The sequence below is a fragment of the Mesocricetus auratus genome, unplaced genomic scaffold, assembly GCF_017639785.1.
Source record: "Mesocricetus auratus isolate SY011 unplaced genomic scaffold, BCM_Maur_2.0 Super-Scaffold_100038, whole genome shotgun sequence".
Lineage (NCBI taxonomy): Eukaryota > Metazoa > Chordata > Mammalia > Rodentia > Cricetidae > Mesocricetus > Mesocricetus auratus.
The window spans coordinates 2,786,802-2,812,392 of NW_024429216.1; the positions used below are offsets into that span (position 1 = coordinate 2,786,802).

Below are 25,591 nucleotides of genomic sequence, written 5' to 3' on the forward strand. Positions count from 1 at the left end.
GCTGCTCCATTTCCAAGTCTACATTGTGCCTACCACACCTACCACCTCTTAATTCTGACTGCTTCGTGTTCATTTTCAGGAGCTAGCTTCCAGCAAGTGCTCTCCCCTTCCTGACTCTGGACACGGCCTTGCTTGTCTGGAGACAGGCTCTGGCCAGGACCTGGCAGTGGAAACCTATGGAGCCATACAGCCTTGGGGAGGAGGGGACCCTTCCATCAGAAGGGCACCTCCCTTCCTTCTCTGACAGTCAAGGGCTCAACTGCAGTGACACACTCAACCGGGACCTGGGCCCCAGCACACGGGACCTGCTCTATGCTGGTCTAAGTGGTTTGGACCTTGACCCCAATCTCTCCACATCGGATATGCCCAGCGAGGTGCTGGAGGACAATCTGGACACCCTGTCACTGTACTCAGGGAAGGATAGCGACTCTGTGAAGCTGTTGGAAGAATATGCAGACTCCGAATCCCAGACCTCCTTACAAGGTGAGGCTCTTCAGGGACAGAGCACCTACAGTTCCTGCAGCCAGTCAAGGATTGAATCTATTGACACTGGCTAGGAAAATTCTCCTCTTCAACTGGGTGTGGTGATGCGAGCTCATAATCCCAGCATGTAGATGTCAAATGCAGGAGAAATACTACAAATTCAATGCCTGTCAGAGCTACATAGTAAGGCACTACCTCCAAAAACTAACATCCTAAACTAAAGGGAAAGGAAGGAAAGAAAGAAAAACAGAACAAAAGTCTCTGCTTCTATAGGAGGCTTTTGGACTACTTTGGAATTGTTCCCAACTCGTTAAGGAAAGGGAACACTAATCCTCGGGAGCAAGATTGAGAAGTGGGTATGTAGGCAGATCATCAGGCTTGTAGGAGACCTTCCTACCATTGCTGTACCTCAAGAGCACTTTTCATTCTTCCAGAATGAGTGGGATCCTGTCCATTCAGTTCTGTGCTTGTCTAACTTTTCCAGGCCTCATGTCCTTACCTATAAAGTAAGGGGACCCCAATCCTCTCATGCCCCCTCCCCCAAAACAGCAGCGGTGAGATGTGAAAAAGGAAGACCACAAAAGCCTTCCGTAGACTGTAATGTACCAGACAGGTATAGGTGCTTGACTTGTCTCTGCTTTGTCTTTCTAAAGAGGTCTTGCCTCTTTTCAGAACACCAAGGCTCCAGCAGACCTCTTGCCTCAGTCTGTCCGGGAGCCGGGAATATATATAGGTTGTATCACCATGCCCAGCTAACTGTTTGTTCAGCAGATACTGAGTACTGTCAGTGATACTTCATGTCAAAAGTATTCAGTTCCAAACTTTTTTTTTTTTTTTTTGGTGTTTCGAGACAGGGTTTCTCTGTAGCTTTGGAGGCTGTCCTGGAACTCGCTCTGTAGACCAGGCTGGCCTTGAACTCACAGAGATCCGCCTGCCTCTGCCTCCCTAGTGCTGGGATTAAAGGCGTGCGCCACCAACGCCCGGCTTCAGTTCCAAACTTTTAGATTCAGTTCCAAACTTTTCAGCTGTGGAAGAACAAGGGGAGAATTAGTGAAATAATTGAACAGCTTGGGTAAGTCTCAGTTTGGTTTGCTGTTGGTCTCCTATAGAAGAAAATTCTTTTCTTTTGTTTTGTTTTGGGTTTGATTTGGTTTTGGCCCTCCTTATCGGTTCCTGGCAAGTTGCTTCCATAGGTTGACTGGGCTAGAGCTCCTGAGAGTTTATAATCACACCTTTCGCCAGGAAGTCCACATGTAAAGGCCTGTCTACAAAGAGAGTAATTGGTTGGGCTTGTGTCTGAGAAGATTCTGAAGGCCCCACTCCACAAAAAATGACCAAGCAGTGTGAGGCCTGTATCTGTGTTGGAATGGTGGCAGAGCGGGAAGTGTTAGAATGAAGACAGTTCACAGGGGAAGACAGCCTGCGGCACTAACCGTGGCTGTGGCATGGCACTCAGCTTGGGCCCTGGTGATACTGGCAAACACTAGTGGTTGGGGAGGTATACGCTTTTCTGGGCACAGGAGACCTACTTGTCAACAGTTATTTTTAGGTTTCTGCTTAGTTTAGCCTGCCTTAATATTTAACTGTTATACTACCCCCTCCCTCCACACACACATACATTAAATTTCAACTCCATGCGTTTGAAACTTAAATTTAGGTCCATATAAGTGAATATGCTTAAGTAATTTTCTTCCTTTTTGTTTTTGAGACAGGGGTCTCTCTCTGCTATTGATCAAACGATTTTCCTGCCTTAGCCTCTTGCATATCTGGAACTTCAGGCATAATCTGCATGCCCAACTTTAGTTCATTTTTATTTGTTTATTTGAGACAGGGTTTCACTGTGTCATCCAGGGTGTCCTCAGAGTCTGAGTAGTCTTCCTGTCTCGGTTTCCCAAGTGCTGATGACTACTGGCATGAGCCACAAATCCTGGCTATATTAAATTTTTTAATTAGAAAAGTAAAATGTGATGGGGAGTGGTCACACAGTCCTTTAATCCCAGCACTCAGAACACAGAGCCAAGCAGATCTCTGAGTTTGAGGCCAGCCTGGTCTACAGAGAGAGTTCCAGAACAGCCAGGCTACACAGAGAAACCCTGTCTTGAAAAGCAAACAAACAAAAAAGTAAAATGTATTTATTATAGCAAATATAGTAATAAGCAAGAGAAAACACCTTTTAGCCTTTTAGCCATGTACTGCACACATAAATACTGTTTGCTTTGTTTGTTTTGTGTGTGGGGTACTGTCCACTGTGTCTTCCTTACTGGCTTGAACTCAGCAGTTCTCCTGCTTTAGCTGGAACTACAGGTATGCACCAATAGGTCCAGCTCATAAATCTTCAAATGCGTGGGTAAAATTGCTCAGATATATGCTATTTTATAGAGTTAATACATGTGAAGGGCCCGGAGTTCCAGTCTCCAGCAATATGCTCAGCCCCATAAGTGATGCAATAGTGTTTGATGGTTTAAATGCTTGGTGTATTTGTATTCCTATGTGAGACTGAATTGATTAGTATTGTCTTAAGTGTTCTAGTGTGTTGTCCAATCACAGTCTTGTTGGACTATTGAAGTGTTTCTTTGAACAGCTTTAAAAATATTTTATTTATGTGTATATGTTAGTGTCTTTGGGTGTGTATTCCACATCTGTGTAGGTGCTTGTGGAGGACAGAGCAGGGCATTGGATCCCCTGGACCTGTAGTTATAAGCAGTTGTGAACCGCCTGCTGTGGGTGCTGGGAACTAGACTCTGGTCCTTTGCAAGAGCAGCCAGCGCTCTCTCTCTCCAGCCTTGTGAACAGCTTTTTACATACTGAATATTTTCTTCTGGGTTAGTTTGCTGAACACTCTGCTCACAATTTTCAGCTTCATGGCACTGCTTTCTAGAGCTCAGGTGACTGTGTAGGCCAATGACTGTCTTGTCAACTTTGTTTTGATGCAGTTTGTTTTCTAGTTTTACAGCTGCTTTAATGTATGCTTAAAGTATCCCCAGCAAGGTTGAGGACTCTCTGCCCCTGGAGACAGGACAGAGGCAGTCTGCTCCTTCTCCACACGCTGGCCTTTCCAGTACTTGAAGTCACCTCCCTTTTCCACCTGAATGTCCCCAGTTCCTTCAGCTGTTCCTCAGGAGACACAATTCTTAAAATTACTAGCTATCATTTTACTAGAGGATACAGAAAATGTGGGAAATTCAGACACACACAAGGAGGGGCTTGGGTAAAACCAGCCCATCTCCACCAGTGAACCCTAGTCTGCCTGCTTCTCTTAAATCTACTTCTCTGTTTTCATACCTGGGGCAATTCTGTTTGCAAATAGACCGCTTTCTCTTTCTTTCTTTAATTTAGTAGTATGGTATGAATATTCTTCCATGTTCTTGGACATTTCTACAATTTCTGTTTAGAATGCTATTTCATAGGTCATAATACAGGGCTGGTGTTTAGCTCACTTGTAGAGTACTTGCCAAGCTCTAGCATGTGTCAGACCCTTGACTCAATCTCCATTGTGTGTGCATACACACACACACACACACACACACACACGAGAGAGAGAGAGAGAGAGAGAGAGAGAGAGACTCATGTCTAAGCTCTTGACAGATAAAAAGTTGTTTTTAACATTTACTAGAACAAACAGGTAGATTTTTGTAAAAAGCTAGGAACCAAGAGCAGAGCCAGATGGGCGAGTGCACAGTTGCACTGTTTTCTAAGTTTGGATAATGTAGCTCCAGACAGACCTTGTGTGAGTATCAGTGATAAGGTAGGTCAGCTTCCAGCTCTGCTTGCCTTATCATGCTGCTGCCCAAGATGCTCAACCTGTTGCCATCCCCAGGCCTCCATGTCTTGCACCAAGACCAGGTACAGTCCTATAGATATGGCCTGTCCTGGACCTCCTGCCATGCAGAGCTGCTGAGAGGGAGGAGTCTCAGGCAACCTGAACAGGGCTCCATGCTAAGGGTCTTTATTGCTTTAGGACTCCCAGGTCCTAGTGTAACATAATCTGCTTTTTCCCTCTGTTTAGACCTGGGGCTGGGAGCGCTCAAGGTCCCTAAAGAGGCTGATGAAGGAGGCAGGGCCACTGGGAGTACAAGGAAAGGCAAGCGGCAGCACAGTTCCCCTCAGAACCCGCTCCTGGATTGCAGCCTGTGCGGGAAGGTGTTCAGCAGCGCCAGCTCCCTGAGCAAGCACTACCTGACTCACAGCCAGGAGAGAAAGCACGTGTGCAAAGTCTGCAGCAAGGCCTTCAAGCGCCAGGACCACCTGTATGTCAAGAGTCTGGTCAGGAGAAGGGCAGGGGGCATGTACCTGTCTTTCCCCTACCCTCTCATCCACCCATCCTGTCCGTTTTTGAGCCCCCACTTCTGTGCTACCCAGATGTGCCCCCCATCCTCTGCTATGGACGCAGTTCTTTTCACACCACTACTGTCTGGGGTAGATCTCTCTACTGAGTCTCCAAATTTACACCATGAGGATACCCCTGCCTCTGTTTGCAGACATAACTCTTGGGGTTTATAAACGTGGTGGGTTACAGGCTTGGTGGCACACTGGGGAGGTGGAGGTGGAGGCAGGAGAGGCAAGGGTCCAAGGCCAGCCTCGGCTGTGTGCTTAGCAAGTCTGAGGTCCACCTGGGCTTCATGAGAAAAAAGAAAAAACAATACAAATGAGTTTGACTAACTTGGTAATGAGATGCCCCAAGTCCCGGGTAGGTGTCTGAGAACACTGGGTCTGCAACCTCTGGGGATTTTTAAAAAGCCTGTATAAAAGCTGAGAGTGGCCATGTGGTGGTGGTGACACATTCACTTAATCCCAGCACTCGGGAGGCAGTGGCAGGTGGACTACTGTGAGTTTGAGGTCAGCGTGGTCTACACAGTGAGCTCTAAGACAGCCAGAGCTACACAGAGAAAACCTGTCTCAAAAAGAAAGAAAAGAAAAAAAGCTTCGAGCAAAGCCCCCTTGTAGTTAATGTCTTGGGAATAACAAGGTTTTGTTGCTGTGAAGCTCAAGAGTGGGAGAGGACAGTGCCTAGTTAGGGGGCTGGGCGGAGGCAGGGCTTTCCCTTCACCCTCTGGTCCAGCCTCACCTCAGGCAAAGGAGGTAGTTTCCCCCTAGGACTAGTGTTTAGGTCTTCTGAGTTCTTTCCTCACAAGACCATGGACATTCTCTGTAGAAAGACAGTAGTCATTAGAATGTCCCAACCACATACACTGGGATTGTCCAAAGCTAGACTGTCAGGGCCCTGAGGGTAAGGGCTCAGTGTTGGCTGTGCCATTGTCCATGTAGGCAGGAGTAGGCACAACACACATTAAATGCATTTACACTTGACGGATTATTGACATGCTGGCCTTTTGGCTCTAGGAAGGTTTTGTTGACTATTGGTAAGTTGGTTTCTTGGCTGGAGTTGGGGTGGGGAGTATATCCCAGGAAGCTGTCACCATTGACAGTCCTGTGGTAGTTCCAGATTGGCATCTCCTCAGATGTATTCTGCAGAGCTCTGCTTCTCAGGAATGCTGGAGGAACTATCTGAAAATAAAGGTTAAACACACCCCACTCCGTGTGCTTTGCCAACCTCCAAAGAGTAAAGAATGTGTGTGTACATACATGGTTTAACACATCCCAGATGTGCCTGAGTCCTCAAGGTTTGTCTCTAGAGAACTGTTGTCCCTTGTGATCCCACTTTGGGGAAATTTGATCTGGCTCCTGTGGGATTTATTTCTTCCCACAGTGTTTGTTAGTGGTGAGGACAGTTGGTTAGACAGAGTAAAGGGCCCAAGCAGTTCCTGTATTGGGGTGTGGGACCTGCCTGATGACCTCCCTTCCATGTCTTACTGCAGGACTGGGCACATGCTCACCCACCAGAAGACCAAGCCCTTTGTGTGCATCGAGCAGGGCTGCAGCAAGAGCTACTGTGACTACCGCTCTCTGCGTCGCCACTATGAGGTCCAGCATGGAGTATGCATCCTGAAGGAGGCTCCACCAGAAGAGGAGGGCTATGGGGACCCAACTCACAACCACGATGTGGCCAACCAGCCTCCACCCAGCAGCCTGAGGTCCCTAGTTCCCCCAGAAGCTAGGTCCCCTGGCTCTGTCTTGCCCAACCGAGACCTCCTTCGCTGTATTGTGAGCAGCATCGTCCACCAGAAGATTCCCTCTCCTGGCCCAGCAGTGGGGCCTTCCGACACTGAAGCAAGGAGCTCAGCCTGTGCCTGCCCCACGTCACTGGGGTCATCATCCTGTATTCCAGCCAGCACCCCCGTGGCCCCAGGAACCCAGGGCTCTGAGGTTCCTGAGGAAACTCACCCCCCACGGAAGGAACCTGCCACTGAAGTGTTCACAGCTGTCCAGTCAAGGGTGGCTGAGAATGGTGCCCCTGACCCGCCTGAGTCAGAGTTGGAGTCAGAGTCTCCCCGACTTCAACGGCCATCATCCCTGGAGGGCTGGCCGGAGGGCAGCTCCCTGCCTGCCTGCTTGCCTCTCTTCCGAGGCCACTCAGTTCCCTCAGGATCCCAGCCATCCAGCCACAACTTCCAGTGGCTCCGGAACCTGCCTGGCTGTCCCAAGAACAAAGGCAGCAATGTGTTTATGGTCCACAAGCCCCCTGCAGTGCCATCTCGGGAGGGCTCTGAGGGGGGCCCTGGGCCCAGCAGCATCCCCACCACAGTGGAGCCTTCACCCATTCCAGGCACCAGCCAGGAGGACCTGCTGCCATTTCCTCCTGCACTCCTGAAGGCACCTGGTGAGGCCCCCAGTGATGTCCGACAGGCAGCTGGAGAAGATGACGCCTGGCCTCCCAAGAAAAGCAAACCTGACTGTGAGTCATTCCAGTGGCAGAGCCCCACCGAGCTTGGGCTCCAAGACACACAGAGCCCAGGTGGGCTCCCCTCGGATGCCACGCCCCTCTTCCGGCAACTGTTCATGAAGTCACAGGAGTCTCTTGTAAGCCACGAGCAGATGCAGGTGCTCCAGATGATTGCCAAGTCTCAGCGAATCTTCTCCCACACACAGGTGGCTACAGCTTCAGCCCAGAGACCAGGATCAGAGGGCAAGCAGTCAGCCCTGAAGCCGTTGCAGGGGCCATGGCCACCACAGGCCCTGCCAGTACCCACTGTGGACTCTTTCCAGATAGGCCCTGGACACTCAGAGGCAGAGGGATCACCAGTCCGCCGGAGGAAAACCATGCCTGCAGTGTCCAGAGAAGCATCTCCTGGTGGTCCAAGGCGAGACACAAAAGGAGGGCCCAAAGTGGCCTCTGCACCACCATCCCTCACAGGGCCAGCTCTGCACCCCTCCCGGAATCCAGACAGTTCTCTGGCCAAAGGGACCTTGGACCTGGGGGACATTCTTCCTACTGCAGGCTCACGGCAGTCCCAGTTAGGTGGAGATGAGCCAGCTGGAACCCAGTTGGTTGGGAAACAGGGGCAAAGTGAGAATGCCCTGACTTCAGGGGCCATGAGAGGTGAGAAGGGCCCAGCCTGCCCCCGAGGCGGAGGCTACAGGCTCTTCTCAGGTCACCCCAGGACCCAGAGATTCTCTGGTTTCCGGAAGGAGAAAGTGAAGATGGATGTATGCTGTGCAGCATCTCCCAGCCAGGTGGCCATGGCCTCCTTCTCATCGGCTGGGCCTCTGGCGGATCCCCCCCGGGACATGAAGTCCAAACTGACCATCTTCAACAGAATCCAGGTATTTGTACCCCCTCTATCATGGTCTGTGCTATGGTGGGCCGTGTGTATGTTCTTGGATGTATAGCACTTGTTAACTCTCCAGGCACCTCCCCCATTGCAATGAGTCCTCAGGTGTGATTTCACCAGGAGAGGCACTGATCGCTTGTTCTCTAAGCTCTCTTATCTGCTTTCCTTTGCCCCTACTTCCTCCTAGATTTGCTTCCATCAACTCTTGAGAGGAGAACAAGGTACAGGCCTCCTCCCTTAACTGTTAACTGCATGCGATGGCTGTGCATTCCGCATGCATGCACAGAGCCCGGGTCCTTTGTGCACTGTGCAGTGACCAGGTGCTCTCTGGGCATTTAGCCACTCCTCTTAGTGAGAGCAGCATCATGCCCACCATCTCACAGCTACTACTTTGTAAACATTTACATCCTGGTTAACTAAATGTTGTATAATGAGCCCTTTCAAGTTTTGTGCTTTAACAGACTTTGATATAGTCGCAGGTTCTGGCACAACTATTACTGTTGGCCCGAACGCTTCATCACTCCCAAAAGATACCCTGAATCTTCTAGTTATCAACCCGGTCTTTTGGTTCCTCTACCATTATCCTTCCAGCCCTAGGCACCCACAAACCTCACTCCATGGCTTAACTGCTCGGGACATTTTATGTCAGTAGAGTTACACGTTGTCTGGTGATTTGTGTCTAGTATTGTCTGCTTATATCACATGATCAAGGTCCATCCATGTGGCAGCATCTATCAGTGCTTCTTTTTTTTATAAATTAAAAACATTTTTTACATTTATTTAGAGTAAAGGTATCACTGTGTAGTATTTAGCTGGCCTGGGACTTGCTATGTAGTCCAGACTGGTCTTGAACTCACAGAGATCAGGCCTACCTCTGCTTCCCTAGTGCTGGGATTAAAGACCTGTGCTACCACTCTTGGCACATTTCATGTGTGTGTTTGTGGGGGGTATGAGTATGATCATGAGCATCTACGGCCATACCACCCTGAACGTGCCCGATCTCGTCTGATCTCAGAAGCTAAGCAGGGTCGGGCCTGGTTAGTACTTGGATGGGAGTATGATCATGAGCATGCCACAGAGCTCATGTGGAAGAAGACGGCTTGTGGAGCTGGCTCTCTCATTCTACCTGTGGGTTGCAAAGATCAAACTCATCAGACTTGGCAGCAAGTGCCTCTACCCCCTGAGCCTTCCTCCTACCCTACCCCATTCCTTTTTCTGACTGAGCAATAGTCCAGTGGATAGACGGGCCAGATTTTATTTGGTCAATCATTCGTGGACTGTTTTCACTCTTCACCTCTTGTGAGTGAGCTCCTGGTAAGGTTGTATACAGCTTTTGTGGGGGTGGATGTTCTCATTGTAGGCTGAACCCTAGGACTGGAATCACCAGATCCTACAGAATGTCTGCTCAGTGTTGAAAGTGGCCAGACTGCATTCTAGAGAGCAGCACTGCTTTCCAGCACCTCTACTGTGCGCAAGTGCCCTGCTTTCTCTATGCTCTTTAGAGTGTGCAGTGGTGTCTGCCTGTGCTGCCACTGTCATGCCCTGGCACTGCTGAAGTTAGCATCCTCCTGTGGACTTATAGGCCACTTGTGAACTCTTATCTTACTAACTTACGCACACACACACACACACACACATTCTGTATGTGCATCAGACATGTGAATTGCAAACGCTTCCTTTCCTTGTGTGGGGTGTCTTTACATCTTATGTGTGAATACATGTGGGGTCAAGGCTTTCAGTTTTAGTGATTCCAGTGTGTGTGTTTGTTGTGTTTTCTGCTTTGCTTTGGTGTCAAATCTGAGACACCATTTCCCAGTTACCATCATACAGACTTCCCCAACACCATCTCCCTTGTTCCCTTGTCTGGGCTCTGTTGGCTCAGACATCCTCTCTTCTCCAGGGTGGAAACATCTACAGGCTCCCCCATCCAGTGAAGGAAGAGAGCTTGACAAGCGGATGGTAAGTTCAGAAGCCCTCATGCCCCACAAGGACACTGTCCCTGGCAAATCCTCCGACTTCTCTGTACTCTCTTGGGTGAAGGGACCAGATTCCTCCAGCCCAATAGAAGGTGCTTCAGCCCTTGGAAAGTTGAATATGGTCTTCCATTTTCATTGTTTAGTAAGAGTTGTCAGGGGATTGGGGTTGCGTACAAAAAAGGCAAAACAACAGAAGCAGCAGTCCATGCTAGAGCCTTGTTCTCCCATTCTTCCCCCTGCCTTTTCTTTTCTTTTTTGGGTTTTTCAAGACAGGGTTTCTCTGTATTGTTTTGGAGGCTGTCCTGGAACTCTCTGTAGACCAGGCTGGCCTTGAACTCACAGAGATCTGCAAGCCTCTGCCTCCCAGTGCTGGGATCAAAGGCATGCGCCACCAACACCCAGTTCCTTTTCTACCCACAGCCATCAGCCAAATGGGGGTCCCACAGACTGGATGGAGTCGAAGAGCACTTTTGTGTGCAAGAATTGCAGCCAGATGTTTTACACCGAGAAAGGGCTGAGCAGCCACATGTGTTTCCACAGTGACCAATGGCCATCACCTCGGGGGAAGCAGGAGCAGCAGGTGAAGGGACAAGTTGTGACTTCTGTGGTACAGGGTTGGACAGACTTTGGGGGAATGGATGAAGGGAGAGTGTCATCCATCTCAGGTTAAAAGCAGCATTCTGGAAGGGATGGTAACGGTGTCATGAGTATCAGAACCATCTGTGCTGGCCCTTGTACCAGGCTCCTGTACTCCTGTGTCATCAGGAGTACTTTCTTCTCCCTGGCTGCTTTTTCCCTTAAACTGCCAGCTCTCTATGCTCAGGTATTTGGCACAGTTTTGCACTGAAGCCTGATGGAGAATACATTTTTATTTTGTCACACCATAATACTTTGTCTCTGGCTCACACTCTTTTCTTTTTATACATATTTTTGTTTTCTTTTTTTTTTTTTTTTTTTTTTGGTTTTACGAGACAGGGTTTCTCTGTTTTGGAGGCTGTAGGTCCAGTCTGGCTTCGAACTCACAGAGATCCGCCTGCCTCTGCCTCCCGAGTGCTGGGATTAAAGGCGTGCGCCACCAACGCCCGGCTGTTTTCTGCTTTTTTTTATACAGGTTCTTTATATAGCCTTGGCTTACCTGGAACTTGCTATATAGACCAAGCTAGCCTTGAACTCACAGAGATCACTGGCCTCTGTCTCCCGTGTGCTGAGATTAAAGGCATGCACCAATACACCCTGTATCTGGCCCTCACTCTTGGAATGCTTGTCACTTGAACCACTGCACTGCCCCCATGCATCCCTATGTGACCGTATGAGTAGGCTCTGGGCCTCAGAATGTTACCATATTCAGTATGTTGGCCAGCTCTGGCTCTGGTGGGCCTGGGCTGTGAGCAGAAAGTTCTGTTCAGCTTCCTGTGTATGGCCATGGCAGGCATAAGTATCCTGCTTCCCTCTGTCACCATAACCAGCCCCATTTTCCCATCCTTGAACAAGCTGAAGACTGAGTTTGTACAGCTGGTGACTTCAGGTGACACCTATGTTTCTGTCCTCTCTTCTTCAGGGACAAGAGAAAGATGGGGAAGAGAGAGACAGCAAAGAGAGCAGTCAGTACAGAAAGCGGAAGAAGCGGCCCCAGCCCAAGGCCCTGTTCGCCCCTCCTGCACCCTCTGCCCTTGGGGAGCCAGGCCCAGGAGGGTGCCACCAGAGCTGCCTACGCTCTCCTGTGTTCCTGGTGGACCACCTCCTGAAGGGCTTGTTTCAGTGCTCTCCTTACACACCACCGCCCATGCTCAGCCCCATTCGTGAGGGTTCCGGGCTGTACTTCAACACCCTCTGCTCCACATCCCGGGCTGGGGCCCACCTCATCAGCCCTGTGCTTGGTGAGTGAGGCCAGAGCATGACAGGTCCAGGTTAGGCTGCCTCTCCTGTGGCCCACAGGCACTTCATCTTTCATCTTGTGTATCTGGTCCAGCCATTCTTTCCAGAGCTTTCTTCTTCCTCTTCTTCTTCCTCTTCCTCCCCCTCCTCTTCCTCCTCCTCCTCCTCCTCCTCGTCCTCGTCCTCCTCCTCTTCTTCCTCTTCTTCTTCTTCTTCTTCCTCCTCCTCCTCCTCGTCCTCGTCCTCCTCCTCCTCGTCCTCGTCCTCCTCCTCCTCGTCCTCGTCCTCCTCGTCCTCGTCCTCCTCCTCCTCGTCCTCGTCCTCCTCCTCCTCGTCCTCCTCGTCCTCGTCCTCCTCGTCCTCGTCCTCCTCCTCCTCCTCCTCCTCCTCCTCCTCCTCCTCCTCCTCCTCCTCCTCCTCCTCCTCCTCTTCTTCTTCTTCTTCTTCTTCTTCTTCTTCTTCTTCTTCTTCTTCTTCTTCTTCTTCTTTGAGTAATAGTCTACTGGTTAGCTAGACCAGTTATTTTTTTATGTTTTATCATCAGTTGATGGGTATGGGCATTGTTTTCATTTTGGCTATTACAAATAATGCTGTAAGAACACTCGTGAACAACTTCTTATGGGGGTCTATGTACCAATTCCTTTTGTGCAAATACATAGAATGAAATGCTGGGTCACATGGAAACTCTATTTAACCATCTAAACTGCCAGACTACATGTCAAAGTACTTGTCCCATTTTGGATTCCCACCAACAATCCAGGGGAATCCTGAAACCTTTTCCCCTTCCCTGCACTTGTAGACTGTGCTTTCTTTCAAACCATCCTGTCAGGTGAAAGGTGCTATGTTTGGATTTGTGTTGTACTGAGGGCTACTGGTGCCAAGCATCTTGCTGGGTGCCCCTGACAGTTTGTGTTCTGAGTGTTATATGTGAAAAGTTGGCTGGCACAGAGTCATAAAGAGACACTTCGGTTTTCTCTCCTGCCTCAGCTTCACGCTGCCCCTCTCTCTCTCCCTCCCTCAAGAGTTTTATAATTTTGACTTCTTAAAAATCTTTTAAAACGATTTTCATTTTTGTCTCTGTGTGCACTGGTGTTTTGCCTGCATGTATGTCTGTGAGGGTGTCATATCTACTGGAACTGAAGTCACAAACAGGTGAGAGCTGCCACGTGGGTGCTGGGAGCTGGAAGAGCAGCCAGTGCTCTTAACCTCTGAGCCATCTCTGCAGCCTCTTAAATTTACATGTTTAGTCAGTTTCCAATTAGCTTTTGGATATTGTATGAGGTAAGCATGGGTTCCACTTGCTCCCATCATTTGCTGAAAAGATCATTCCCACGGAATTGTTTTAGGTGCCTTTATTAAAATTAGGTGACCAAGGCTGGAGAGATGCTCAGCTGATAAAGTGCTTGGTTCAGTCCTCAGAGCCTAGTGTAAGAAACGCTGGGTGTAGTGGCATGCATTGTAACCCCAGCACGAGGGAGACAGATGCATCCTAGGGTTCGTCTGGCAGCCAGTCCAGCCTAGCTAGTGAGCTCTAGGCCAATGAGAGATCTTGTCTCAGTCAAGGTGAATGATACCTGAGGAACAACACAGGATATTTACCTCTGGCCTCCACACACATGCACCCACTTGCATACTTATCTGTAGTTTGTTTTTTATCTTTGTCTCTTTAGGGGCCCGCCACTCAGCTCCCACATAAGTACATGCACAGAGACTTAATTCTTACTTATAAATGCCCAGCCATAGCTTGGCTTATTTCTAGCTAGCTTTTCTTAAGTTAAATTATCCCATCTATCTTTTACCTCTAGGTTTTTATCTTTCTAAATACCTTTCTTTACTTCTTACTCTGTGACTTGCTGTGTAGTTGGGTAGCTGGTCCCTAATGTCCTCTCTCCTTTTTCTTTCCAGATTTCTCTCCCTATTTATTCTCTCTGCCTGGCAACTCCACCTATCTTTTTTCCTGCCTCTCCATTGGCTGGTCAGCTCTTTATTAGACCAATCAGGTGTTTTAGGCAGGCAAAGTAACACAGCTTCACAGAGTTAAACAAATGCAACACATCTTTGCATCATTAAACAAAAGTTCCACAACATAAATGAATGTAACACATATTAAAATAATATTCCACAACACCTGCATGTGCACGTGCACACGCGCACGCGCGCGCACACACACACACACACACCTCTCCATTAACCACAGTGCATGAGGTTGTTCCTCAGTTCTTTCTGTTATTGTGCATGTTTATTCGTATGCTAGTATCACAATGTTTTGACCACTGTAGCTTTGTGATAAAGTTTCAAATAGGTGTATTTGAGTTCTCCTATGTTGTTCTGTCTTCCAGGATTGTTTTAGCTGCTTTGAGTTCAATTGCAATGCTGTAGAATTTTAGAGTCAGTGGTATTTTGATAGTTATCCTGTTTGATATGTATATAAGTGGGAAGTATTACCATCCTAAATAATTTAGGCTTTTCTATCCATGATGGACCATCCTCCCATTTGTTTAAGTCTTGTTACATTTTGTCTCAATCATGTTTGTCACTGTATGTCTCACATATCTTTGTTGCTTTTTTGAGATGGGATCTCTAAGTAGACCAGGGTGACCTGGGACTCACCATCCTCCTACTTGTATATCCAAAGTGGTGCAGTGGCAGGCACTTGCCACCATGTGCTGTGCAGTAGACATCTGTCCTTAGCAGAATCCATTCAGATTTGTGCTCATGTAGTCATGGTGAGGAGCTGAGACGCTGTGCTCTCCATCTGATGGGCGTTTCCTGCTCCAGCTGTTCCCTAAGCAGATGTGTCAGCAGGCCCTTCCTCACTGTTGTTCTTACTACTTTACACATGGTATTATAGATCTGGTCATATAAGCCAAGGGAATAGAAGAAAGCAAGCACTGCCCACAGCGTTTGCTTTACTCTTCATTGCCATTCCACGTCTTTTCCATAGTTCTTGTGAGCCCATTACCATCAGACACTATTCTTCTTTTGTATGTGTGCATGCACTCTCGTGTGTGTGCTCATGTGTATACAGGCATGTGTGTGTGAGGGCTAGAAGTCAACCCCGACTGTTACTCCTCTTTTGAGAAAGGGTCCTTCAATGACCTGGAGCTCACCCAGCAGAGTAGACTGGGTGACCAGTGAGCCCAGGGACTCTTTGTTTTGCCTCTCCTGAACTGGGATTGCAAATGTGCACCATGACACACAGGGATTTTTGTTTTGTTTTCTGTTGTTGCTTTCTGTATGTGTTCTGGGGATTGAGCTGAGGTCTTCCTCACTGACTGCACCATCTCCACAGAAGCACAGTTTTGCTCCTTTGTGCTATTACTGTAACATATATTTCTAGATGTTTTAGGCCCATAATATACATTCCCTTAGTAGCTGATTTTAGAAAAAGTCTCACTGCGTAATCTTGGCTAGCCTGGAACTCACTATGTAGACCAGGCTGGCCTCATACTAGAAGAGATCTGCTTGCCTCTGCCTCCTGAGTGCTGGATTTAAAAGTGTTCACTACCATGCCTAGCTTATTTTTTTAATTATGTGGATGTGTGTGTGTTTCAGGGTATTATATGCACATGTGAGTGCAAATGCCTGTATAGTTTAGATAGGAGCGTTGGATCCCCTGGATATGAAGTTACAAGTGGTTGTGAGCTACTTAATGTGAATGCTGGGAACGGAACACATGCCCTCTGCAAGATCAGTCTGTGCTTTTAACTACTGAGCCATCGTTGCAGCCCCTTAACTTATCAATTTAAACTGCATAATGACTCAGTGGTTCTTGGTAATGATACAGGACCATGCATCATCATCCCATACTTGCTTTTCAGACATTTTTCTCAACCTAGAAACTCCATTCCCTGCCATCATTTCTTTCCCATTCTCTTGCCCAGGTTTGGGCTGAGCTCATCCACTATCTGCCTCTATAGGCTTGGCTGCTTGAAAGGTTTTGAACACATGGAGTCACAGTATGTGGTTCCTTATGCTTGGCTATCCTCACTTGGTTGTGTTCAGATTCCATCTGTGCTGAGGGATGTCTCAGTCCCACAGCACAGGGTGAAGAATATCCCCCTATAATATTTCTCATAAGCCAAGATTAGTAGCAACAGATTTTTCTCTATTTTCTTTAAATCTGATAATCTTTTTCATATTACTTTTTAAGGTTAACTTTCTGGCACAAGACATGTTTGACATTTATTTTCAGCATAGGGCTGTGCCCCTACCTTCTGACCACAATTTCATGAGAAGTCAACTGTGAGTCTTACTGGAGTTCCCTTGTGTAGGGTGAGGTGGTTTTGTTTTTTATTTTGTTTTTCTCATTTTGCTTTTGAGATTTGAGTCTTTGACTTTGAACCCTTGCCTCTGTGTTTGTCCTTCTTAGAATCACAGTGCTTCCTGGATATGCATATTGTTTCTCACCAAGCCTAGGGGACCTTCTACCGTCGTCTCTTTCCACGCCCTTCTCTTCTCTATCTGATGTGTCCACTGCATGTGGTCTCGGCATTCAGTGGTGTCCACCTTCTCTATTCTTCTCCCTCTTCAGGTTCTTTATTCATTCACCTCCAGGTTTCCTGATCATGCCTTTCTACCAACCCAGTCAAACCTGCTGAGTTCAACTTTGGTCACTGTGCTTTTTAACTCCAGAGTTTCCACCTCTTAAAGTTATTCCTTGATAAGAATCCGTCATTCTACTTTCCTTGCTTTTCTTAATTGTATAATTTTTAAAATTTAATTTTTTGAGACAGGGTTTTTCTGTATTGTTTTGGAGGCTGTCCTGGAACTCTCTGTAGACTAGGCTGGTCTGGAACTCACAGAGATCCGCCTGCCTCTGCCTCCCAAGTGCTGGGATTAAAGTCGTGCGCCACCAATGCCCAGCTTTAAAATTTAATTTTTAAAGCTTACATCTATTGATTGATTCTGTGTGTTTGAGCATATGTTCATGAGTGACACGTGTGGAGGTCAAAAGGCAATTATGAGAGTTAGTTCTCATCTTCTGTTAATATGGGTCCTAGGAATTGAATCGATGTTGTCAGGGTCTATGACGGGTGCCTTAACCCCCTGAGCACTCTCCCTGGCCTGTTAACTTACTGGTTTAATACCTGTGTGGAGTTTTTAATCAGTTGTATTTTACACTGATTTGTGTGTGTGTGTGTGTGTGTGTCTGTCTGTCTGTCTGTCTGTCTGTCTGTCTATACACATGTGAGGTGAGAAGACAACCTGCAGCAGTCAGTTCAGTTTCCAATATGTGGGTCCCAAGATTGATCTAAGCTCTTCAGATTCAGTGGCATCTTCTCCGCTGAACCATCTCACCAGCCTCATCAGTTTTTTGTTTGTTCAGTTGTTTTTCTCAAGATAGTGTCTATGTAATCCTGGCTGTCCTGTAACTCACTGTGTAGACCAGGCTGGCCTTGAACTCACGGAGTTCAAGATCAGCCTGTCTCTGTGCCCAGTGAGCCACCATGCCAGGCAAATAGCTTTTTGGTTTTTTGTTTGTTTGTTTTAAATTGCTGGGTTTCTTCCTCTACTTTTTTCAAAGCTCTCCCCCCACCCCCAACCTGGGCCTCTCAGCTTTGCTTTCACCTATGTCCCCAAAGGCAGGTAGAAGGTCCCAAGGGGTCCTGTCAGGTCAGTCTTGTTGAGGCTCTTCCCTGTGTATTTTCTAGACCAAGTGGACAGCTCCTTTGGCATCTGTGTGGTGAAGGATGACACAAAAATCAGCATCGAACCGTGAGTTGGGACACTTACGTCCAAGCCCTTCTAGAGAGGGTGTTCTTACCAGCCTGGACTCCAAGCCTCCTTTTCCAGGCTTGTCTTCCTAGGGAGGGCAGGTCCCACTGTGTTACTTCTGTCTAAACTCACACAGATGGGCTTGGGGTGGGGCAGAATTTCCTCCATGGGCCTGAGTTTTTGGACAGAAGTGGCGACAGCATAGTTCAAGAAGACAGAGCATTTATGGGCTGTGGCCAGTGTCAGCATGTAGCTCCTTTCCTGGAACCTAGGCCAGAAATCAAAAAATGAAGAATAAAGGACGAGTGTTGTAAAATGCCTGTCTGTTGGATGATGAAGGTAACAAGAAGCCCCTGTGTCTGAGAGGTGGTAGTAAGCTGCCATGGAGCTGGCTGTGGCTGTGAACAGGGTACTTGGTACATCTCTGCTGTTTCCTGGCTTAGTCACCTTTGAATCCCCATATGTGTATGTGGCCTCGTTTCAGACATATCAACGTAGGAAGCAGATTTCAGGCGGAGATCCCAGAACTGCAGGAGAAGCCACTGGCCAGAGTGGATGAGAACGTAGCTTCTCTGGTCTGGAAGCCATGGGGAGATGTGATGACCAACCCAGAGACCCAGGACAGAGGTGGCTGAGGCTTTGGGTCAGATCCCAAGGCCCCTCCTTCCCCATCCAACTCCAGGAATTGTGCCCTCAGCCCAGCATCTCTCTCCCACATTGCATTGCCCTGACCCACCTCTCGCTTGTCAGTGCAGGTGCCAAGCCCAAGTTCCTGTGGCTCCTCCTTGTTCCCTGCCCTCTGTGGGGATGTGAGGAAAGGGGGTTGACCAGGAGCCCCTGTGCTATGGGGAAGGTACCTCCCTGGCATGCCCTGACTCCATTTCTTCTTCCTAATGCTCTTGGGCTTTGCTGGAACCATAGTGATGGAACTCTGCAATGTGGCATGCTCCAGTGTGATGCCAGGAGGGGGCACCAACCTAGAGCTTGCCCTCCACTGCCTGCATGAAGCCCAGGGCAGCGTTCAGGTGAGACCCTCGGCACTGTGCACTTCTGGGGCTGGGCATTCTTTGGATTGTCTGGATGAAGGAACGTGAAGGTCCATGTCTGCAGTCCTTCCAGGCTGGCATAGCAGAGTGGGGGTGGGGTGGGGGATGAAAGCTGCTCAGTTACAGAACTTGTCTGTCAATTATTGATTCTCCAGGGCAGTGGTTCTAACCTGTGGGTCAAGACCCTTATGTGGGGGATCAAACAACCCTTTCACAGAAGTCACCAAAGACCATTGGAAATCACGGATATTTATATTACAATTCATAACAGTAGCAATATGAAGTAGCAACAAAAATAATTTTGTGGTTGTGGGGACTGTTTTAAAGGGTTAAAACATTGGGAAGGTTGGGAGCCACTGCTCCAAGAGAAGGTATTCTAGGACGGTGTAGGAGGAGCAGTGTTCAAGGCCTGAGACTCAGTCCTGGGTCATGCTTTCTGTCAGGCTGAGGGGCAGTACCTAGCACACGTGTACCAAATAAACACTGGATGTCAATCATGTGTGCTCTGTCTTTGATTTAATCCTTCATTGTCCTCATCTGGGGATTATTCAGACTTTCTGAGTAGAAATCCTGTTTTGTTTTATGATTTTTTTGAGACAGGGTTTCCCTGTGTAGCCTTGGCTGTCTTGGAACTCACTCTGTAGAGCATTTTGGCTCCAAACTCAGAGATCTGCCTGCCTTTGCTTCCTGAGTGCTGGGATTAAAGGTGTGTGTCACCCAGTAGAGATCTTCATTTTCATTTTGTACCAAACCCTAGAAAGTCCATGCTTGGTCCTTACTAGGATTAGAGTAGTCCATACCCTCACAGGGCTGATAGGAGAGACAAAATGTGTGTAAGTATATTGGCCAAGGGGTGTGGTCAGTCACACCTGTACTCCAGCACTTGGAAGGCTAAGGCAGGAAGATAAGAAGGTTGAGACCAGCCTGGGCTACGGTATAGGTTCTGTCTCAAACAGCCACAGGCTAGTGGTGTAGCTCATATGTAAGGCCTAGGCTCCATCCCAGCACTGCTGAAAGGTAAGAGTACCACAGTAAGGAATACAGAGAGAGAATAAAATGTAGTGCTGGGTGGGATAGCACTCTTCTATGCTCAGGCTCTGGTGGGGCAGGAGTATGTGCTTCACAAACCACATACTGTGTCCTTCGTGGAAAAGCCATCCTCTGAAGGCAAAAATGGCATTCAAAGGGTGATCGGGGAGGTTATCATGAGCCCACAGACTCTCCACCAGCCCAAGGGATCAAACACTTCTAGGTCGCCCTGAACCAGATGACTTTAGAGACATTTGTTTTCAGTGGAAGGAGAATGGAGGCAGTCCCCACTTCCCATGCCTTGTGAGTGGCCTACGTTTACTGTCCTTCCAGGTTGCCCTGGAGACTCTTTTACTCAGAGGACCCCAGAAGCCCCGGACTCACCCGCTAGCTGACTATCGCTACACAGGTAACTAGGGAAAGGGCCGTTTGATACTGAGGCCTGGCTGATCGCTGCCAAATGGCAAACTCCACCTCTGCCTCCGCCCCTTGGCCTTCTTTTCAGGGCCTTTGCCTGACTTCCTGAAGGGGGTTGTTCTTTCCAGGGGGCCTCTGCAGGCTCTTCTCTGAGTTCACTAGACCCTACCAGCCCTGTTCCAATTTTCCCTCGAGTTCTTCCCAGCAAGATTGGCGTTCCTGGCTAGGGCAGGGGATATGGACTCAGGTTGAGCAGATGAGCACAGCAAAGCTGGGCAACTTGGGCCCAACCACCCTTGGCCACCAAGGCCCCAGCCAGTTGCCCACATCTATAATGTAAGGGTAGTGAGACCCCAGCTTTGTAGGATTTGGGAAGACTATTCTAGATTAGTGCATTATCAATGCTCATAATGGTAGTACTAAAAAGTGTGGCACATGTCAGTGAGGCTGTGGTCCCTTGAGAAAAACTTCCCCTGACCTGATTGTGCTCCTTGGCAGGATCAGACATCTGGACCCCCATGGAGAAGAGGCTCTTCAAGAAGGCATTCTGTGCCCACAAGAAGGACTTTTACCTGATACACAAGACGGTAAGATGACAAACGGCCTGGGCAGCAAGCCTTGCCTCACACAACTGTCCCTCACCTACCTACAGCACACTTAGTACCTTGTAAGCAGCTTATTACCTCAGATGGCTGTCCTGCCACTGTCCTGCTCCTCATCTGTTCTGATTTACTCACATGTGCATGTGCTGAAACACACATGGACATACAGCCTAACGCTCTCTTCTGGTTTTGTTGTTTTGTTGTTGTCGGTGGTGGTGGTGATGGTGGGTTTTTTGTTTGTTTTGTTTTTGGGGTTTTTTTTGGTTTTTTTTAGACAGGGCCTTTCTGTGTAGTTCTGGCGTCCTGGAACTCGCTATGTAGGCCAGGCTGGCTTTGAACTCAAAAAGATCTTTCTGCTTCTGCCTCTTGAGGGCTGGGATTAAAGATGTGTGTCACCATTGCCCAGCTCTCTCTTCTGTTCTAACAAAAATGGTGTATATAAAACTACACATAAGGGCCGGGCTTTGGTGGCGCACGCCTTTAATCCCAGCACTCAGAAGGCAGAGGCAGGCGGATCCCTGTGAGTTCGAGGCCAGCCCGCTCTACAGAGCTAGTTCCAGGGCAGCCTCCAAAACAATACAGAGAAACCCTGTCTCAAAAAACAAAAAACAAAACAAAAAAACTACACATAAATAAGGTTCAAGGCTGAGTATGTTTTACATATGTATGCACCCATGGGACTGTCACCACAGGCAAGACAGCGAACTTTTCTGCAATGCCCATTACCTCTTCCTTATCATGCCATTGCGCCTCTCCCCATGTCCTTGGTCAGCCTGGTCTGTAAGAAAGTTTGCAGTTTCTAGAGTTTTGTATCACTAGGGCAGTCAAACAGCATGTGTTCCAAGCTTCAACTAGCTGCTTATACTCAGCATACTTACTTACTTTGAAGTTCGTTTGTGTTGCAATTATTAATAGTTCATCCTTTCTGCTGCTGAATAGTATTCTACTGCATGGATGTACCACAGTTGTATTTAGTCATTTATCAGTTGATGGACATTTGAGTGATCTCCAGGTTGATGGATTATAAAATAAAGCTGTTGTGAGCGACCTGTGCAGAGTCTTCAGAGGTCATTGTCCTTCCCAGCACTGTTTCATTGTTTTTTTGGCTGGAAGGTGAATTTGCTTCTGATGCTCTATCTTGTTCAGAACAGAAGACTGCTTCCTTTTCTTTTTAACTTGGTACTGTTTCCTAAACAGAAGACATGCTGCCTTGACTCTAGTTTTCAACAACACACAAGCAGTTTCATATTCATGTGGAGAAAGTGGGTTCTGGCACTCATTCGCCAGTTAATTTCCTGGGAAAGTTTCCTTCTGGGCAACTCAGTTTTCCCTTCCTTTCCTTCTTCTTGGTGCTGGGAATGGAACCCACATCCTCCTTCATAGTAAGCAATCTCTCTACCACTAGGTTCCACCTCCAGCTCTCTGTTCTGTTTGTTTGTTTGTTTGTTTTCAGAGGCTCTTTCTTTCTTGAGATAAGGCATCACTGTGTAGCCCAGACTGGCCTCAGACTCTTCAGTCCTCCTGCTCAGGCTGCTGAGCTCTGGGATTACAGTTCAATATCACTCGCTGTACCTGGCTCCAGAAGTCATGTTTGTTTGTTGAGACAGGGTCACTCTACATAGCCCTGGCTGGTCTGGAACTCACTATGTAGTCCAGCCTGTCCTGATATGCTCAGAGAGAATGTTGCCTCTTCTTCCAGAGATTAAAGACATGCACCACCACATTCAGTACAGGGGTCATATTTTTACAAGAGCAAGTGGCTGGGCCTGAGTATTGCACTCAGAGCTGTCCTTCTCACATGGCCACTTTCCCCAGAGGGCTTCTGAGGCTTAGTTGTGATGGCTGTGTATTCACCACAGAGGAAGGGCATTCTGTGTTGGTCCCAGTCTCACTAAGTGTGCCTGTTGCCTGCTGTAATGCCACAGTGGGCCTCCTCACTTGTGGGTCTTTGTGTGTCTTTCTGCAGGGAAGAAGCATGCTGCACTTAGTGCTGGTGGCTTCATTTTGGACCCTTCACCACCTGGAAGGACTTTGCCCAGCCATGGGCAGAGGTGTTGGGGAAGGAATTTCTAGGGTGGAGTTCACATGTGAGGTACTGCCCACAGCCTGTTTCTGTGTCTTCCTTCCCGCTAGATCCAGACTAAGAGTGTAGCACAGTGCGTTGAATACTACTACATTTGGAAAAAGATGGTCAAGTTTGACTGTGGCCGAGCTCCTGGACTGGAGAAGAGGGGCAGGAGAGAGCTGGATGAGGTAGAAAGGACTGAAGACAAGGTAGAGGATGCATGAAGGAGTGGCCTGGGTGCATCTGTGGTCCAGCCAGAGGGTGGTGGAGGCTCCCAAGGGAAGGTCTCCCTGCAGAGCACATGTTTCCACACTGGTGTCTTAAGTCATCTTTACCCCTTCTGCAGGTCACTTGTAGCCCTCGAGAGAGACCCACCCATCGTCCAACTCCTGAGTTAAAGATAAAGACCAAGAGTTACAGGAGGGAGTCTATCCTTCACTCCAGCCCAAGTGCAGCCCCCAAGCGTACCCCTGAGCCTCCAGGGAGTGTGGAGAGCCAGGGTGTGTTCCCCTGCAGAGAGTGTGAAAGGTATCAGCCTCCCCTCTGACCTCCACACTTTTGCTTGACTGGCCTCCCAAGCTCCTCTGGCTCTGACCCACATCTTTGTGACTTCCCAGAGTGTTCGACAAGATCAAGAGTCGGAATGCCCACATGAAGCGCCACCGCCTCCAGGAGCACGTGGAACCCGTCAGGGTGAAGTGGCCTGTGAAGCCCTACCCACTGAAGGAGGAAGAGGAGGAGGAAGAGGAGGAACTGGGGGCTGACATGGGCCCCCTGCAGTGGTGACTCCTTGCTGGAAGCTGGTTTGCAAGGAGGGGAGATCCAGCCCTGAGCCAGTGCCCTGGGCCTCTCAAAAGTGTTTGGGGCACACTTACCCTCTCTCCTCTCAATGTCCAGCTTCGCCAGCAAGCTTGGCTGGCATTCGGACATGAACAGGCAGAAGCTGTCACAGGTAGCTCTGAAGTTGTGTGGGTGACCAGAGGCTCCATTCTCTCCTGGTTAATAGTTGCTTATTTGCAGTCCCATTCACTTGGAGCAGGGGACCCTGGGAGGCAGAAGGTTTGGTCTAGGTGACTTTTAGATCTGAGCTGTAGTCATGGGACTGACATTGATTAGAGAGAATCAGTGAGGGCACCTGAGATCCAGTGAGCTGGGGCCTCCCTGCATTCCCACCATCCCTAGTCTTGCAATGACTGTATATTGTTAGGTGTGTTTTTTATGTGTCTGCTTGTATCTTATTAAATTGGGTTCTTAAACAGATGTTTTCCAACTGCTCAGCCTGTGTGCTCTGCAGAAGCTTCAGGGCCACATCTGGGGCCAGGGGGGTGAGCAAGGAGAGGAGAGAAGGTAGGCACAGCAGCGGTTCCCAGGCTGCAGACGGGCGCACACAGAGAAGCAAAAGCCCCTTCCTCGTAGAGCTTCCCTTTAGGAGAGGACTTGTAGCCGCTGTGAGTGAGCACAGCGGTGAGGAGGTGGTGACAAGAGGCCTGCCTGGCCACGGTAACAGAAGGCTTGGTTACACTGCAGCCAGAAAAAACGTCGTGGGTGTAGCTGTTCAACCTGACATGAAGAAGGGCCCAGGCAGCAGGCAGAATGGCACCTTGACTGCAGCCCATGTAAGAACAGGAACCTCTGCCCCATCCCAACTTGCAAAAGGACTGAGAAGAGCCCTGCCTCACCTCCTTTGTCCCAGGGCCCCACCCATCCCAGCACTACAGAGAAGGTCTCACCAAGGGACCACATCTCAGCTAAAGAGGAAAGGCAGTGAGGAAACCGATGTTGGAGCTGGTGACAGCCCTGTTTGTGGGGGAGGGGATTTGCAGGGCAGCCCAGGAACCAGGACTGTCTTCCTTCCTAGTATCTGCAAACTGACTTCCTGCTTGAACATGTTTCCCCAGTGTGTGTAGCTGGTAAATGAGGAAATGCACTTTGCTTGGTGGGGCTTCCCAGTGACCTGAGCATTGCCACGTAGCGAGCACTCCACCGCTCTGCCTTGAGTGACCCAACTCCATGAGTGCAAATTCAAGTCTGGCCTTACGGGTTGAGGATCTATTGCTGCATAGCCGTTGCTCTAAAAAGATGATGCCTTGCAGCAAATGCAATGGGAACCATAGCGGACTATGCCATCCAGACTCACCAGCTCTGTGGTCAGAATACAGCAGTGAGCACAGGGACATTCAGACAAATGTTCAGTGGGAGAGGGCCAGGGGAAGCTGTCTTTTACCGTTTCTTGTCTCCAGCACAGATTCCTGTGCCGCCACACCACACTGTGAGCCAGGCCATGGAGTAACTGTAGATTTATAGAAAACTAGCATAGCACCAAAGATTTCCACATCTTACTATAGCATAGTGTATTTGCTGCAGATACTGAACCATTGTCAGTACTATTAACTGACTGCCCATGCTTTATTTAAAAATTCTCCTCTCTCTCTCCCTCTCTCTTCCTTCCTCCCTCCCTCTGTGTGTGTGTGTGTGTGTGTGTGTGTGTGTGTGTGTGTGTAGACTGGCTGGCCAGCAAGCTCCCGGGATATGTCTGTCTCCCACCACGCACTGCTGTCATTAGATACATGCTGACATACCCAGCTTCTTACATGGATCGAGGCATCCAAACCCAGACCTCATGCATTTCGGTTGAGCCACTGAGCCATCTCCCCAACTCCTCCTGGCATACTTACACCTTTCTGTGTGTGGCAAGATGCCCCAACCTCGT

General features: G+C 48.6%; 1 protein-coding gene across 4 annotated transcripts in view; it reads left to right on the top strand.

The window, feature by feature from the left end:
* Znf541 (zinc finger protein 541) overlaps positions 1–24,141 on the top strand; it is a 34,406-nt gene extending 10,265 nt beyond the window's left edge. For 3 of the 4 annotated variants that reach the window (XM_040734654.1, XM_040734653.1, XM_040734655.1), the window contains exons 5-18: positions 80–483; positions 4,490–4,730; positions 6,300–8,145; positions 10,036–10,112; positions 10,550–10,709; positions 11,688–12,006; positions 17,659–17,722; positions 18,207–18,349; positions 18,644–18,747; positions 20,131–20,206; positions 20,713–20,801; positions 22,950–23,090; positions 23,228–23,409; positions 23,499–24,141. In XM_040734654.1, coding sequence (XP_040590588.1) covers positions 177–483; positions 4,490–4,730; positions 6,300–8,145; positions 10,036–10,112; positions 10,550–10,709; positions 11,688–12,006; positions 17,659–17,722; positions 18,207–18,349; positions 18,644–18,747; positions 20,131–20,206; positions 20,713–20,801; positions 22,950–23,090; positions 23,228–23,409; positions 23,499–23,667 — 3,918 coding nt within the window. In that variant the 5' untranslated portion in view covers positions 80–176 and the 3' untranslated portion in view covers positions 23,668–24,141. The remainder of the gene's footprint in view (positions 1–79; positions 484–4,489; positions 4,731–6,299; positions 8,146–10,035; positions 10,113–10,549; positions 10,710–11,687; positions 12,007–17,658; positions 17,723–18,206; positions 18,350–18,643; positions 18,748–20,130; positions 20,207–20,712; positions 20,802–22,949; positions 23,091–23,227; positions 23,410–23,498) is intronic. The other variant, XM_021223269.2, reaches the window with a different exon arrangement.
* The last annotated feature ends 1,450 nt before the right edge of the window (positions 24,142–25,591 follow it).